General features: G+C 39.8%; 2 protein-coding genes across 2 annotated transcripts; one reads left to right on the top strand and one right to left on the bottom strand.

The window, feature by feature from the left end:
* Window positions 1-1247: 1247 nt before the first annotated feature.
* LOC131685564 (large ribosomal subunit protein bL19m) lies at window positions 1248-2472 on the bottom strand. The gene is made up of 2 exons (XM_058969372.1): window positions 2244-2472; window positions 1248-2182 (listed from the first exon to the last, which is right to left on the bottom strand). The coding sequence occupies exons 1-2, from the start codon at window positions 2308-2310 to the stop codon at window positions 1308-1310; spliced, it is 942 nt and encodes a 313-aa protein (XP_058825355.1). The 5' UTR covers window positions 2311-2472; the 3' UTR covers window positions 1248-1307.
* A 12959-nt stretch (window positions 2473-15431) lies between these two features.
* LOC131685563 (constitutive coactivator of PPAR-gamma-like protein 1) lies at window positions 15432-17568 on the top strand. Its single transcript, XM_058969371.1, has 3 exons — window positions 15432-15601; window positions 15669-16509; window positions 16690-17568. Exons 1-3 carry the CDS (start codon window positions 15519-15521, stop codon window positions 17500-17502), a joined length of 1737 nt encoding a protein of 578 aa, XP_058825354.1. The 5' UTR covers window positions 15432-15518; the 3' UTR covers window positions 17503-17568.
* The last annotated feature ends 712 nt before the right edge of the window (window positions 17569-18280 follow it).

Below are 18280 nucleotides of genomic sequence, written 5' to 3'. Positions count from 1 at the left end.
AGGAGGTAATTGGGCAGGGCAGAGCCGGCGAAGGTCACCCGATAAGAGTCTGAATTGACGTATATTTTCTTACCGTCAGCTGCGACTGATGCTGAATGCAAACGTTTGCATTCCAGTATCTTCACTGGCTTAAGCATGGGGTCTTTGAAACAGCCAGTCCCATATTTTAGCAGGTCCTCGCAATTCAGACTCGAATCGGAAACGACCCCACTGACTTCAACCCTGCTAGCTGGAATATAAACCCTGTACTCCTTCGTAAAGGGCTCGTAGCCAGCAATATCGTTTGCCTGAGCAGAACTGTTAACAACCCGAAGCTTATCAGGGCGAATTTTCGATATTTCTGTCACGGCCGAATACCGATCCGTCAGAACTCGAGAAATCTGCAACAGATTTAAACACTTTTTTTCTTTGGTCCGGAAGAAGATCACAAATGGCCCGGTGGCCGAGCTCGGATATACCTTGAGCCGGGGAGCCGATTTTATTTCGACGTCCATCTCACCTTGAGATGAACCGCCGTCAGGGGAAGTCATTTTTGCACGGGCCTATTGCCCAGTGCACGTTATTAAGACAGCCAAGAAGGGGAAACGAAAACTAATACTTAGCTTGTGTAGGTAACGGTATCCAGACGGCTTACTTACTTACTTACACTGCTTCACTTCACTGACCGGCTAACGGTACTCAGAAACAAAAACACAAAAGAAGGGAAAAATAATGAAACCTCAACTAGGCGTAGAGTGTGCCAATAACCTTGAACGCGGATTAACACTATTTGTCGCTATAGAGTGTACGGACCGATGACAAAAGACTTCTATCTCGACTGAGTGCTCGATAACGAATGATGACAATGCAGATGACATTGGTTTGACAAAGCTATCCGTCGTAATAGAGAATAAGGCTGTGTAGCTCCTTATCACTGGAAGTGAATATTAGGAAGACGATTTAATTGCCAGAGAAAAGAGTCGTGGTTGGTCCTGTTTTTTAACTCAAGTCAGCCTACATTTTCCGCAAGATGTTCATAATATGGTAAGAGGCGAACCCTTTCATATAAGGTAAGCAGAAACGACATAAACTAAAAACCTTCCCCTTTTTGAAGAAGTTTTAGTCTAACTAACGTAGACTCGTCATTGCGCTATCAATGCGCCTTCACGCGCGTGGTTCTTTCAGTCTAGAAGCATGCTTTCATTATGCCGAATTCATTTAGGCACGAATGTGGATGGGATTTCTTTTAACTAATACGAATCGCTATCTCAAATTTGCTATACGCGAAATGCCTACCATTTTATTAGGTTCTCTAAATTAATGTACTCCTACGCTAGTTTCGTCGGCTTGACAAACGTGCGCTTCCTTTTCATCTTCTTGCGGGTCAGCTCCAGCTGGTGCAACTGTGAATACACCTCGGCAAAGACCTCCTTCTGTTCCTCCTCCGGGATCGCCCTTCTGTACTCCTTCATCAGATCAAACCGCTCCCAAGGAGTTGCCACTTTTTCCGCCTTTTTCTTTTTCCTCTCGTTAGTATGCTCGTCAATATTCGCAACGCCCTGCAAATTATGGCGCTCCCACCGGTCATACCAGGGTCTCGGTTTCAGTATCACCTTAACATCATTGACCGGAACAGGTGCACCGTCGGGTAGCAGTTCCGGTTCCATGTTCAAATTAAACGTACTGTACTCATCGAGCGCGTCACGCAGATAGAGTAAATGACTATCAACTCGTTTCTCGAGTCGCAGTACTTCGATCTTCAGCAGGGTGGGATCGTACATGTCGTAACTTACTTCTATTCCCTGGTTGTCGACCACATTGCGCAGGATGAATCTAGCTCTCAAGCCGCACTTTTCTCGCAAAATGCAAATCCCAACGAAGCGGGAAGTTTTTCCCACGGCGTGCTGATCTGAACAGGTCACGGCCAGGACCGATCCTACGTAAAACTCAGGTATGTCGATATTCGAACGACGATCCAGCATATCTTGACGTTCGAGCTTTTCACGAATCGGGTTACGCCATTCGATCTTTGGATCCGGTAGAAATTCCTGATAGATAAACCGATACTCCGGCGGGATTATACTTTTACGCTCCGTAGTGCCCGGAGATGAATTTGGGACTCGCGCTTGCTGCTGGGCGGTCGCTTCAGCCGGGTCTGGATTTGTTTTTGTCGAATATGTGACTCCATATGGGCTGAGGATTTCTGCAAAAGCGATAACATGTGCTGATTGGACACTGAGGAGTAAACATTGGTGGCTTCTTACCTAATCGCCGGGCAGAATTTAGCAGGAAAGATTTCCCGGAAGTCAACCGCTTCGAAATGATATTCATGGTATAAGATGTTCCAGGGCAGAAATGGGACTATTAACTTAGCAAAACTATGAGGTGACTACCAATTAAAATACAAAAATCGCCACAATTTTAAACCAAAACATGCTAGTTTGACAGCCTGTGTGCGAGACTGATGGCGATTTCGCTTGAACCTGAAACTGAGTCAGGTTCTAACCCCAACCGCTGTCAGTTCATACATTTTGACAGCAGTTGGGGTTAGGAACTGACTCAGTTTCGCCTCAAACGAAAACCATATGAGAGCCAGATAACACTGAAAGAAAAATGTATGCCTCATTGACCAAGCAGGATCCTCTCGAGTACACATTTCATATAGGGTAGTAAACCTGATTTTAACCAGGTTGGTTTTCTGTACTGCCAACAAATACAAATAAAAAATTATATAAATTTGTATTTGCTGCCAAGTTCATTCAAACTTGTTTAGTTTAATGAAGGCAATTTTATTCTCTTGATGGTTTTTATGTAGCAACGGAAATTGAAAAGTAAACTGTTGCAATGCCTTTATTTCTTCCTTATTTTATTTTCAAATAGATTACTATTAACTCTTGACAATGTGTAACCACAGATAACAGACGTTTAAGCTCGATTTGAATCGTGTGTAAATACCCGCTACTGAAATTCCGAATAAATTAGACGTCTGAAACACGTTTGGCAAACGTTTGCAGATGGCGTAGTGATCGATACAATGTAGTTAGAGTGCAGCTGTCAAGCACGTGTAGCAAACAGTTGCGCAGATGGCAATAGTGAAACACGGATTTCCAACGTTTATCAATTCGAAAGTTTACACAAGTTTTTGAAGAAATTTTGTTCTAGCCTAAACGTCTGTTATCTGTGGTGTAACTAAATACAAATTAAATACGCCCAGTTAAGTTCAGCCGGAAAATGAACACCGCAAAGTTGACTGTTTCTAATTCGTGTTGAGGCTTCAGTGGTACATCCGATTCTAGTTAGAATCGGTTGTGTCTATGGAGTTGGAATACCAACCACAGACTAACAGACATAACACTTAAACACAAAACTTCGCCCGCTTTAACGGTCATTTCAATTATATTTGTAGTTGGGTCTGTGGCCACATTTGAAATTATGGCGCAACTGACATATGAACAAACACATGGGGAATATACCACTAGTGAAAAATTGCTCGCAAACCTGAGGGGTAACCCAGCAGTAAATGAGTGTTTGTGACCGTGAAAAAAAGGTGGAGCTAGTGTTCTGGGAAAATTATCGTATCGATGTTTTTTGAGGGAATTCCCTGATAGTGTTATGTCTGTTAGTCTGTGTACTAAGTAGAATCAGCCTGAATACAATTTTCCACGTCGGAAACAATTTGTGTTGAATTGTTCCCGGGCGGATTTCTGTGTGGAAAGTTTTAAAATCCCGTGATGTTTCCCCCGGTTGGGTTCACACTTCAGAAAAACTGCCATTTTTGTGCGGACTCATTTCCCGCCACGGGGAGGGTGCAGATAAGCTCAGAAACGGAATTCCATTTTCTTGCATCTCATTTCCACAGCAACTTTTTTTCTATTCACACCTCACTCTGAAACGGAATGAAATTTATTCCGTTCCGCGATCAGGGTTGTGTTAAACTCGAAGAAAATCTTCCGTTCCACAAATCTTTGACATTTCGTTCCACAGTTTCCACATAGAGCTGTCAACATTGTTTTAACTGTTGTTACTCTGAATATCAATATTTGATAATGTATTATTGCAATTAGATAAACTTCAAATAATTACAAACAAAAAGTTAATGTTAAATCTTTTTTGTACCATTGTTGTTCCAAATCTTAGCAAAAAATTGTTTATTCAGTTGGTATGGGTACAGAAATGTAACTTGAAGACAACATATATGTCTAATTAAAATGACGACAAAAATAAGTTGTTTTGATAACGAGTGCGGAGTATTCATGTTGTGACCTAGTTCTTGTGGTGGTCAAGTTTCATTGAATGATAGACTGCTTTTAAGTGTATCAAAATTTATTCATTGGCTGCCATTGTGAAGAACTTTACTTGTAACGGACAAGTTCATCTGAAACCTTTCAATTAGATATTAAAACTCTAATCATTGGCTAAGTTTGTCGCAATTTTCCCGATTGTAGTAAATTAAAGTCTTTCCTAGTAAACAATCGTGCATTCTGTTGGTTAAAGAAAGAAAATGATGTTTATAAATTATTTCAGGAACAATTACACGTTGGTTTGTGACCAACGTGTAATTGTTCCTGCTGTCCAACAAGACGATCGGATTCGCTCGCTCAAAGGCACCAAACGGAGGATACCGAACCGCCATTGTTAAGGGGGAGAAAAGCAAAAACGTTCGTGCTGCTGAGCGTGCCTGTTACATGTTCGTGAAAGTTCGGTTATTCGGCTTGCTGCCGTAGTTGGGTTTCGTTCGCTAGCAGTTGCGAATGTATGTGAATGGCCCGTGTGTTTAACTTTCATCATCCGTTGCGTTGGAACTGTTGCAAATAAATTTCATAGCTGCGGTTCAAAATGAATGTAGTGAACGACATTCATAGCTTATATTTGCAAGATTGGAATGTGCGGCAGTCCTTATTTCGCTTGCTATAGGAAAGGATTGCAAGCAAATATTAGCGGTCAATGTTGAAGTTGGCCATTGAAAATTAATAGCTTTGTATATTTACAATGCGCTGAAGCGTCAAAATGGAAATATTTTCAACTTTTTAGTAATGACTTATATTGAAAAGGAAATTGTTGGCCGTTGAAAATCAATAGTTGTGTACATTTACAATGCGCAGGGGGGGGGGGGGGGGGGGGTCCGCCGATGCGTGAAAATGGAAATGTTTTCAATTTTTGGTAATGAGTTTCAGATTGAAGGAGAAATTGTTGGCCGTTGAAAATCAATAGTTTTGACATTTACAATGCGCAGAAGGGGGGGGGGGGGGGTCCGCTGATGCCTCAAAATGGAAATGTTTCCAACTTTTTGGCAATGAGTTTTAGATTGAAGGGGAAATTGTTGGTTATTCAAAATCTATAGTTTTGGACATTTACAATACACAGGGGTCCGCCGATGCGCCAAAATTGATTTTTTCCAACCATTTGGCAATGAGTTTTATATTGAAGGAGAAGTTGTTGGCCGTTGAAAATCAATAGTCTTGTACATTTCCAATGCGCAGGGGGTACGCCGATGCGTGAAAATGGAAATGTTTTCAAGTTTTCAGTAATGAGTTTTAGATTGAAGGGGAAAATGAAATTCGAAATGACTTCTTCCAGCCTTGACGGAAAGAGTCAATATCCATCTGCTTCCAGTGTGCGGCCACAGCTCCTTTTAGCAGGTGGACTTTCAACACCATATTACGTTTAAGAGCGACTCAGACCGCCCGAAATGTCACCTCATTTGCTCTCTGAACGCGTTGCTCATCCAGAGTTGCTTATTTTGGCTATTCGCAACTAACCTACACTGGTCGTTCATGCATCCGCCACCCGTGGACGCGCTCGCTGGGCTTGTGCGTGTAAGTATGCGAGTGTTGATTTAAACAATGTCATACTCAAATGAAAGGTGCAACATAGACATAGGTTGCTATTGAATTTTTTTTTGGATCTGGTTCTGGAGTTATGAGTTGAAATGTGCGATCGCACATGAAATTCCCTAAACCTTTGTGCTTTTCGCATATAAAGAAATGCTATACAATCACTCCAAATATCATTTTTCCAACTGAGACTCGGGGGCCGAATGTCATATTCCATTCGATTCAGTTCGTCGAGATCGCTCAATGTCTGTTTGTGCACATCTATGTGTTAAATAATGCCACTCGATTTATGGCTGCACCGATTTGTACAAATAAACTTAATCAATTAATTTTGAGGCAGTATGAATGGTCTCTTCAGAAAAATTTATTTATTGTTCGAGCAAATACTTCTAATGCGAAAAAACTCTGTTTACAGTGACCCTCCTTCAATTTGTGTTTGCACCAGCGTCGGCGGCGTTACCTCCGTGTAACCACGTTCATGATAATGCTCCCTAAATGCCATCTCTCATCTTGAGAATCTTAAAAGTATTTTCGCCTCGAATCATAATGTATTATCGAACTGCCGAACAGGATTAGCATCCTCGTTCAAAATAGAATTCGCCCCACCGGCCGGAGCTAATCCAACTAGCTCCCAATAATCAACGTGCAGTCTACCGGGAGCGGACTTACCCTCTGGAACCTCTTTCATCGTACCGAGTAGTCTAACCGAGGACTCGGTTGATAGAACTAACGCGTTGTAAGTCTAACATAAGGTATCGTTGAGAACGCTTTGCAAGAAACCGATTCCATCGCGAAGTTTTATAAACATCAATCCTTTACCCTGCCGTCTTAACCGGTGAACCCAACCGTAAATCTTAACTCAGATACCATGTTTCTCGACACCCTGTCTAATCTTGGTCAATTTGGCCCCAGACCAAGACGCATCTTCACTGATAATGACCTTTTTCGCTTCCTGCAGGTTCTGCTCTCGCTTCATTCTGTTCGCGCTTCTGCTTACCGACGTTTTTAAAGCCATCGCGAATCCAGAGCTTCTTAATTTTCTTGTGCTGTGATTTGGTTGTCAGTTCGTAGGGTGATTCCACTTTTACATCCTTCATGGCTTGCAGGATTGTTTTGAAGGGTTTTTCCGATGTTCCATCACTGGACTTGTCAGCGCCACGCTTTTCTGAGATGTAGAGTTCGTCTGGAGGTGGTGAGAAAAATTGGATCAATATTCAATTATTATGATTTGTCACCGTTGGTTGAATTTCAGCGGGCGTTCCAGGAAGTGTAATGGATAATAGCATTTACTAGCAACGTTGGGTAACCTTTGTTGAGTGCCGAACAGGCGATTGATTTCCGTTTCATCATTGTTACTACGAGTAGGTTGTGCTTCTTTCGCCATCTCAGTATAGATATAAGTTTCGGCTGCCAACGTCGTATGGTAATCTAACAAGAAGAGATTATATTGTGCGAGAAGAGATTATTAAAAGAAAATTTCAGAGAAAGAAACCACCCAACTTACCGCTACGAATTGAAACTTTTCATAGTTGGCGTCATACTGTTGAACTTCGCTGTCTTTTCACTACATAATCTTCCTGTTCGTACTATAAAACATCTAGATCAATCTCTTGTCGTTCCACCACTGGGGGAATCAGAATATATTGGCTCAAATGGCACGTTCCTCGTACATAGTCGGGGATTTGCGCCTCAAATCAAATCACTGGGGCAGATCACTCTAGGAATGTATAATAAATTTGCATCAAATTAGAAAAAAATGCTAAATGCATTTTCATTTTTGCATTAACTTTGCACTCCCTCGCAAAAAAGATTGTTTAACAATCGTCCTACGCTTACCCACTTGTTCGATGTTTTATTGAATGTAGGGATGATTTTTGTAGGGTTTTGACGTCTTACACACAACGCAAAATACATTGCACGCAATGCAAAATGCATTATGAATTTCTATTTTGATGGGAAGAAATGCATTTAATTTCGCTGATTTTAAAAGATGCATCACAAGTGATCTACCCCTAGTTCCACCACGTATTACACATAATAGTCACATATTTAAATAAAACTTTTAACTTGGTTTTCACAGTGAAAGACGGCTTATTTTTCTTCATAGACTAACATTATCAGGCACTATTTCAACCGTACATAGCTCATCAATCTTTTGATATTTTTTGCTGACATGGTATTCAGTAATATTTACCATCACCAGCTTAATACTCGGTCAAACAATATACTCCACGAGAGCTTCCGGAACTTGTTCATGCTTTGATTTGATTGAACATTCGTCAATGCATGTTTTAACTGGAGAAAAATGACTTGAAATGAAGATATTTTATTTACTGCATTTAATAATGTAAACAAACTAAATTTTTCATCGCTTTCCGTCTTCTAATGGAGTGTATGATGACACACGAAAGAAAAAATAATAGGTGAAAAAGAGATGTTCGATTTGTTTTGCTCTGGTTTAGACATATGCACAGGGTTCCACCAACGACACGACTAGACACTTGCATTCCAAAAGTGTATCGCAAATATGACTACCCCTCAGTAACTCAGGTAACTGGTAATGTCAAATATGACATTTGGTTAGAAAATGAATAAAACTAGCAACACCGTTGCAACCCCTAGTTAAGGCTAGTTTACAGTTCGGAAAACGTGTCACGGGATTTAAGTCCCTGTGTATTTTAAATGGAGCTCGGGATTTCAAATCCCGCGACGGGAAATGAGTCTACACAAAAATGACAGTTTTCCTGAAGTGTAAACCCAACCGCGGGAAACATCACGGGATTTTAAAACTCTCCACACAGAAATCCGGCCGGGAACAATTCAACACAAATTGTTTCCGACGGGAAAAATAGTATTCTTATAAGGTTTGCAATTCGCTGCATGTTTGATACTGTTTGTATTTTTAAGAAGCAGCAGAGTTTTTGGTTTGACAGTTTGGAGAGATCTCGGCGGGAAATTTTCCCTGATCAAATCCCGACGCCAATCCCGTGCGAAATCCCGTGACCCATTTCCCGAACTGTAAACTAGCCTTTACGCAGGGAAAAACAAGTTTATAGCACAACAACCTGTTAGCTTTTCAAAAGTCGGTTAGTTATTTTTTTTGAAATTACCGGTCATATAGACTAATAACTAAAAGCTATTCCATGATCGTGAACTTGTTACTGCAGCTCCTAAAAAGTGCATTCTCCAGAAATACATCTTCATCATTATAATTGACCACAAAATGGGGGAAAACAGACAAATCAAAAGCAGAAAAAGTTAGCGTATTTAAAAGACACGAGTTTCGCCCCAAGTTAATTGTACGAAATTAAATGTTAATTGTAAACGGATAAAAAATTACACATGATGAATTATATCTCCTACAACAGCTACCACGAATGTGTGTATGCAAAGTGGTCCTCGGTCGAGATCGAATCCGTCGAACGGTAACAGGATCAGGATCTAAAAGATTACCATCCATACTTCCGAAGGTTGGTTCACTTACGCCCCGGTTGCGTTTTTACCAGAGCGAATAATTTGAACTGTATATGCAGGACTATCGCGCTGAACTAAATACTCGAGCTAGATAACGAATAACAACAGAATACATCTGCAAAAAGCTTATCATTCCGGCAGAAATTCTTTCTGTAAGTTCCGACGCATCGACAGCCGATCACAAACAGAGAAATTTAGTTGAACCAACTGAAAGCCGACGCTGATCAGACTGCGCTTGATATGTCGATTTATCAGACCAAGGAGCTCGCAAAAATAGTTTCCTCAGTCGAGAAACTAAATAAGAAATAAAATAAATGAAAGTCAATAAAAAAAACTCAAATCCATGCAATCTGCTCTATATTGGTTCGCTACTGATCAATAAAATAAAATTCATAAACTCAAGGCCAAAAAGTACAATGATACAATTTCGGGCGGACTCGGTATTCAGCTGTCTGATATGGGTATAATTGATGGGTCCCGTTACTGTTCTTGATGTTCTGAAGGATGTTTCCGCAACAGTGCTTTTGAAGCAAAAAATTACATTGTCCTCGGAAATACGATTCCTTTCAATCGATCGGCCAACTTTTACCTCTTGGTGTGACGTAAGGAAGTGATCGATCCTGTGAAACGAAAAGATGAAGCATTAATTGTTAGAACTTGTAGTTGCTCGATATCAGGAAACAATTGAGAAACTCTTAGTTTTGAAACCGTAACTTTTTTGATTCCATTTGCTTTCAATCTCATCTCTTACAGACATTAATTTTGACGATCGCTATCGTCAATCCTGGAAATCCGCTGGTATGGTCATTGCGACAAGTTTTTCATTGGAGTTTATTTCACCAGTATAATGCGGCCTTGCTGTTCCACAAGTCAAAATGAAATTATTAAATGTGCGTCGAAATCCAAAAATGCTTTCAAATTACACCAGAGAGATAGCATAATAATAGAAAGAACTTACCAATCCGTTGCTGGATATTTTCCTAAACACTATACTGTAAATATGGTTGCTTACAGTAACAGCAACTACAAATGAAATTAACAAAAAAAAGTTGCGGGAGAAATTATTTTTTGGTCCGCATCGGAGCGTTACTCAATATACTGGTAACTGGTGGTAAATGTTTTGAACGCATTTTCTTAGGGATATTGCACTAAGTTTCAGTTTGTGACGTTAGTTGATGTTAACGCGCAATCGGTTGCCACAATCTACTTCGCCCTTTAAATCCACTGCTTATCAAAAGTGGTATTGGTCTTGAGTTTTTTCTAACCGCGTCATCTGGTGCTTTTATTTTAAATTTTCATTTGTGATTGTACAATATTAGGAATGCATTATTTGGTCAATAGTCAGCATCTGTGTGTGTCGAATTTTTCCTCATCAACTTGTTTATTAAAAATCTCATAATCTTTTGAAAATATCGACGATATAACTGGCACTCTTATCACTTTTCACTTTGACGGTTTAGCCTGTTTGGTTCTCGGATTCATTTATTTCCATTTTCTCTTAAGAATGTAAGTATAGCCACTTCTGTCATACCCCGGTTCATTCTCCACCAGATTTATATTTACAGTGAACTACCAGTTCGGTCACTTCGTAGTGCCCATAAGAACAAGCATTGTGCAGCGGAACACAGGAGGGCCTTTGTTGGAAGGTGCAGAAGTACACCGTCCTCCAGAAGAAACTTCACCATTCCGATTATATTCAGCAGCAATGCGCAGTGGAGTAGAATGTCGTCCATCTAGATCACAACAATTGAGGGTCACAGGATCAGAGAGCACAATCCGTCGAACCGTATCCAGATCGTCGGCTTTCGTCGCTTCCAAGAGTTGGCACTCTTGTTGATCGACTGTATCTGAAGGCGAATCTTGCAAAATTTTCAACACATTCTCTGTAGTTAACTGGGCGGCCCTGCATGGATACAATGCTGGTATAGATGTTGCGCGACAGTAGCGCATCGATTTAACATTGTTTGACCGAGTCCATCGAGCGCATTCACCTTAGCATCGTGACACAGAAGCACGTACATAATCTCGTAGTTGTGTTCATCTGAGCACCTTTACGAATCAAAATTACGAGAAGTTATTTTCGCCACGGGTACACTGAGTGAGCTACTGCATGTAATGGTGTGTCACCACTGTACGGGTTCTTGTTCAGTGGCTGAATACTGAATGGCTCACGACAAGCATCCATCACACATTGCTCCTTGTATTCAACTGAAAATTTGTATTGAATATTCAAAATATTGCAACATTTTATAGTTTAAACTTCTACTCACATGTATTTTTTTCTGGAGTTCCTGCTCAGCTCGGTCAGGTCAAACTACCAAAGCAACAGCTTTATGCAGCGGAATAAGTTCCCATTAGCCTTCAAATAAACGTCGGCACTATGCTGCAGCAGAATTAGCACGACCCGTATACCATTGTAGCCGGCGGCCAGATGAAATGGGGTGAATTTGTGCCGTCACTTGCACGACCATTAACATTCAGCGGTGTCAACAGCTTCAATAAACGCTCTTCCGTGCTATTTCCAGCAGTTCAAGCTTTCTGTACTCACCTGGCTTAAGGCTAGTTTACAGTTCGGGAAATGGATCGCGGGATTTCACATGGGATTTGCGTCGGGATTTGATCAGGGAAAATTTCCCGCCGAGATCTCTCCAAACTGTCAAACCAAAAACTCTGCTGCTTCTTAAAAATACAAACAGTATCAAACTTGCAGCGAATTGTAAACTTTATAAAAATACTATTTTCCCCGTCGGAAACAATTTGTGTTGAATTGTTCCCGGACGGATTTCTGTGTGGAGAGTTTTAAAATCCCGTGATGTTTCCCGCGGTTGGGTTTACACTTCATGAAAACTGTCATTTTTGTGTAGACTTATTTCCCGTCACGGGATTTGAAATCCCGAGCTCCATTTAAAATACACAGGGACCCAAATCCCGTGACACGTTTTCCGAACTGTAAACTAGCCTTTATACAGAAGTCTGCCAAATACAGTGGAATTTTATTTTACGAATTTCTTATATTGGGATCTGCACCATGTTATAGCAGTTCAATGCAAATATCTACCTTTTCCTTGCTGGTTGCCTCGTGCAAAGCAATGTATGGTTGTTAACAACAACCGAAAATTAAATGAACAAAGAAGTGTTGCTGAAAAAAATATTGTTTTGGGCGCATCGAGGGGTCACTCAATATACTAGTAACTGGTGGTAAATTAATCGGACACTTTTTCTTCAGAAGATTTCATGAAGTTTCAGGTCGTGTCGTTGGTTCCACAGTAGACTGGTTCAATTTTTGATTTTTAGCTCCATCAGGCTTTATTGATTCTTTTTATGACCCTTAGTAATTGTGCAAATTTTGGTACCAATCGGTTGTGTCTACGGACCCTCCAAAAACTTCAAAGTTTATATGGAAATTAGTATGAAAAATCGGTTAAAATTGAAAATAAATTCTTAAAAAATCACCTCATCAATCAATTCATGAGAACACTATATATTTCTAAAGGTATTCTTCTATTGAACACATTTGTGGAACATTGTAAGTTTGTGAAAATTCGCAAAGAAAAGTTATTAACTAAGGAAGCAGCATGACTTCAAAACAAATGGATTTTATTATTAACTATAGCAACCCTGTTTTAATAGCTCCATCGTTATACAAGTGTAAACTGTGCTTATACTACGTTCACACTACGAGTTAAAACGTGTTTTAACGCTATCTTGATCACAATTTTCTTGTTGCTAATTATTAAAACATGTTTTAACTTTATAGTGTGAACATTAGAGTGACAGGAAAAAAATGACCCCTATCGGCCCACCCCTGAGTCGATTCCTAGTCCCACCAGAAGTACTTGCACCAAATTTGAAGCAAATCGGACAAGTCTAGCTACCGGACCAACGTGCCTGAAGTTTGTATGGGATTTTTCAACAATTTACATGGAGAAAACCAACTAGCGCGCATTTTCGCCGCTAGGTGGCACTGTATGCATCGTATTATCACTATAAGTGAAAATAAGAAAGATAATTTAATTGTCTACAACTTTGTCGAAGATTGCTAGTAAATCCGGCATTGCTAAAAGAAGTTATTAAACTTTTAACGAAGTGATGTCTGAGTCAGTTTTGCATGGGGCCTAACAGTGCATGGTTGTGTATCAGTACTCGATTCACACGAGCTAAAAAATCGTTAGGTTTAGCTCAATGGTATGTTCAGAAGAATTATAATAAATAATATGAGTCATGCTTTGATTAGAAAATTTTAGTTCCTCATGTTACCTCATAGAGGGCGCCAACACTAACTTTTCAAGGAAGAGAGATAGAAACTTGGTGTCTTCTACAAAGTTGTAGAACAGACATTTTTTAGTATTTCTTCCGAACATCTTGATACTCTATCTCTCTTCTATGAAAAGTTAGTGGTGGCGCCCTCTATGCGGTCACAGGTGGAACTAATTTTTTTTAACCAAAACATAACTCGTATTATTTACTACAATTCTTATAAGCATACTATTCAGCTAAATCTAACCCTTATTTCACAAAAATGTATAGTTCGCGGGACTCGAGTACTGATACACAACCATGCACTGCTAGGCCCCATGCAAAACTGACTCAGACATAACTTCGTTAGAAGTTTAATAACTTCTTTTAACAAAGCCGGATTTACTAGCAGTCTTCGACAAAGTTATAGACAATTAAATTATCTTTCCTATTTTCACTTACAGTGATAATACGATGCATATAGTGCCACCTAGTGACGAAAATACGAACTAGGGAGTTTTCTCCATGTAAATTGTTGAAAAATCCCATACAAACTTCAGGCACGCTGGTCCGGTAGTTAGACTTGTACGATTTGCTTCAAATTTGGTGAAATTACTCCTTGTGAGACTAAGAATCGACTCAGGGGTGGGCCGATTGAGTTTTCAAAAATTCATCATTTTTCTGGGCAGTCTAGTGAACATGGTATTACCATCAACCGCTCCAGTATGGCAGATGCAGCTATTCAAACAGGGTTGCTAAGATGTGTTCATATTTACTATAGCTCAAAATAACGGAAAATACAGTCAACTCAACCACTTTATGGTAATATATACTATGTGTTTTAAAAATTAATTTAAAAATGTGTTATTTCCGGCTGGTTATTCATTTTAGGGGTTGTTCAACTTTTAACGAAATTAGTTAAAACGTGTTCAACTTTTAACGAAATCATTCAAAATTAGGTAAATATACCTACTTGATTCGGTGAAAAATTAAAGTGAGAAATATGTAGAAAAAGTGTGGCCTTGATATTCGTCATTTGTATGCACCGCAATCAGAACTTCCACAAATTGCAATCCGAATTCTTTCGGCATCAACTACACGCAGAAATTTATGTATGCATTGATAGCATACTTTTCTATCTGCCTCTCGTTTCTTCTGCTGTAAATTTTATGCATTGGACATATTCGGTCTATCCACTCATTGAATGCTTACTAGAAGTATATGCATGAAAATGCATAAAAATCACAGCAGAATAAAAGAGATGGGAATAGAAAGTATGCTAATAATGCATATTTTTGTTTCTCAGTGTACATCGGAAACAGTAGAAAGATTTTTATCACGTTTAGGAGTCTTCACAGTTGGAAAGTTAACATATCGCATATTTAACTACTAAATTTGTGAAGATATGTGGTATCGGCGATCAGACAATAATTAAATCGAGGAAATAATGAATAAAGAAAAAAGTTTGGATAATAATACATTAATTTTCAATTATTAAAATATAAACAAAAAAAGCAAAAACCCAATCTTTCTATTAAAAAATTTTAACCGGGAAAAAACCTTGATTTATCCCCAAATTTATTGCTTGTGGCACTAAAAACTGGATTCTAACCGCACTGCGCACTTACCATTCTTCCATTAAATTCTTCTCATAGACCGGTTAGTTCGACTGGTCTGTCTATGAAAGTACCATCTCTATCACTTGAAATACATGTTTTTTGACAGCTCGCAGTTTTGAGATCACTCGCACTTTAAAAGTGCGGAGTCCAGGTTGGTGGGAAGTGCGCAATATAAAAATGCTTATTTGGTACATCACTGTCCGTATCCCAGTATTCCTCATCGACCAAATATCTTTTTTCAGTTGAAATTTTGGTTTCAGTGTGTTTCTTCCTAAAATTTAGTAAGGGCGTGTAAGCGTGTAATCAGCATTAGCAAAACAAACAATTTTAAAAATAAAAAAATAATTTAATAGTAATCATATCAAAACAACAGAAAATGGGTATTCGTCATTTAGAAACATTTGTTCGGCAAGAAGTTCCCAACGGATACTTTAAAATCAACATCGAAGATGAAATCAGGTGAACAAGCATTACTTCCTTTCGAAATATCGTTTAATGAACTTTATTATGTATTCTCGGCCGACAGAAAATACTACACAACTTCCAAATCCACCAAACCTGCTGCCCCGGTCATCGTTGTCGATTTAATGTCCCTATACCAACCGGTGTCGAAACGAGATCTCGCTGGGCTGCTATGCGGCGGACGATACAATCAGGTGGAATTTTTATTGAATCAGTTTTACACCAGGTTAAAAGGTCTTGATGTGAGTTTGGTGTTTTATTATGATGGACCGGTACAGCAGACCAAATACGATACCTGGACCAAGCGCCAGGATAACAAGTATCAAGATATGATAAAAATTACCGATGCGGTAAAATCAATGGATCTTCGGGATATTGTGATGCGATTCCAAGCAAGCATCCCGTCATGCACCACATATCCGGTGAAAAGTTTGGCGAAAAAGTATGGCTCTCTAAAGACTTCGATAGAGCGCGAGTGTGACCAAGAATTGGCCGCCTATGCGAATGCGGTCCACGCGATAGCTGTTATATCCAACGACACAGATTTTATGATATTTGAGGGTACCTGGCGATATTGGTCTTCTAAGGATCTCAATTTAGAGACGTTGACTACGTACGAGTACAATCGCGCCGCACTGGTAAATCATTTACAGCTAACCTACAAACAGATGCCCTTGTTTGCCACCCTGGGTGGAAACGATATTGTCCAGTACGACGAAGTACGTCGATTCCACAATATGTTGAATCCAAGACAAATGCCAAAGTTTTACAAATTGGCAAACTTTGTAAGGCAATGTTCGAGAGGGGAGTCCCTTCAGAGCGTCTTGTCGCGGGCATTCGGAAGGGCAGCCGTAAATGACGATTTGATGTATCGCTTTCAGAAGAGCTTGGAGTTTTATGATACGGTGAGTAGTCTGTTGTGATGAAGTTTTTTTTGCTTTTCATTGAAACATGTAGCTAGCTTCAATAGAACATTCTATTTTTATTTGAAACTAAAATTTTGTGGTTCTGAAATTTATTCAAGTAACTAGCTTTAAATGCTCGTTGATCTTTTTTATCTAACAAATACGTTATCTTATCCACAGAACTACCCTGCTTCAAGTTTGAACCCAACAGATGATCCCGTCATAGAAAGAATTAAAAACTTGGAGGATACTTTCGTGTATCAGATTTATATCGGAAAATCCGTGAACCTTACCGGGTTCTTCTTGGACATGCGCCCGGCTGAGCTGGGGGCACGATTTCCACAGATGGCGCTGCAAATAGTTTTACGTCAGGCGGGAATCATTCAGTATCACCGTCAGATGCTACCCGGTTGCTCTACGTGTAGTGTAGTTCTTAAGCTTAATCATGATATCGGTTATTCGCTTCAGGAATACCCGGTTGAATTTCCACCGAACATTACACCGCCTCCAATGTTGGATTTACTGTCAGCAGACCCGGATGTTTGCGCTAGCCTGTACGAAACAAAGATGCGATTATTAGTTTGGATTGTGTCGAGTACACTTGACCATCAGCAAATTCAACGAATTCCGAAAGCTTTCAGGTTGACGGTGGTTACCATTTATTATCTGCTTGAAAACCGTATGTTCAAATTGTTTGAAGCCGATCTCTTATTACGAGTGGCCTACGATGTACACTTTAGTACCTATAATTTTCAACAGATACCATACCCTAAGAAGTTGAACATTCGAGCTTTTCATGTAGCCTTTATCTTCATCAAATTTTTTACACATTTTGTTAGAGTTTTGAGATTACTACGGTTGGAAGAGGATGGAATCGAAGAAAATCCCCTGTATGATGGTTTTTTGTTTCACAATATGTACGCAGATTGGCAACAAGGGCTTAACGATCTAGATCATATTCAGGAGTGGAGGATATACAAAGCCTTAGGGTAAGAACTGCCCTGTTCAAAAAATCGGCCTGGAATTTGATGAAATAATGAAATACGCAAAGAATTCTAACTGAATTTCTGCTGTTTTGGGATCATGATGACTGTCATAATGAGTGATTTGGCCTAAGAAGCGTGGGCACGACGAAAACGCAGATTTTATAGATTATTGATGCAAATCTGCGCTGTAATGACTCAATTCGATGGACACCGTTGAAATAATGACAGTGTTCTGTCAGTCGTAGGTTCTGCCATAGTTTCATTGGTTGATTTCGCATCGTTCCGCAAAGATTACCAGTTGACGTTGAAAGCAAGCTGCGTTGTCAATAATTCTGATTCTGCAGCATAACTTGAGGTTATTAGCAAATCACAAGCGAGCAGCTTCTAAACAAAATTTTACGTCGTTGAAATACAGAAGGGTAATCAAAGACCGGAGATGGCTGCTTTGTAAAATACAAGATGAAGCGAAGAACTCCTCGGATACACAATCATCTATCTTGACGGCTAGACGCTGATTACTGAGATACGATTGCATCCAAAGGATGGTGCTTCTAGCGACGCATGTTATCATCAATAAAGAAGACGAAGCCTGTTAAATGTTCTCGTCGAAGCACCCCCCCACCCTTTTTCGATTGCAAGAAACTAGTGCAGTTCGGCAGTACGGCGGATAGAAACATCGTCGAATCTCCACTACTTGATAACGTAGAAAACATCAACCGTGCGTTAACGAGGAACTCCAGCGAGCCTTAACCGTGGCTGACCAGATATGTGTTCGTCGAGTTCTT

The sequence above is a fragment of the Topomyia yanbarensis genome, chromosome 2 (assembly GCF_030247195.1).
Source record: "Topomyia yanbarensis strain Yona2022 chromosome 2, ASM3024719v1, whole genome shotgun sequence".
Lineage (NCBI taxonomy): Eukaryota > Metazoa > Arthropoda > Insecta > Diptera > Culicidae > Topomyia > Topomyia yanbarensis.
The sequence above is the reverse complement of the archived record's forward strand: the minus strand, read 5'-3'. Positions and strand labels throughout refer to the sequence as shown.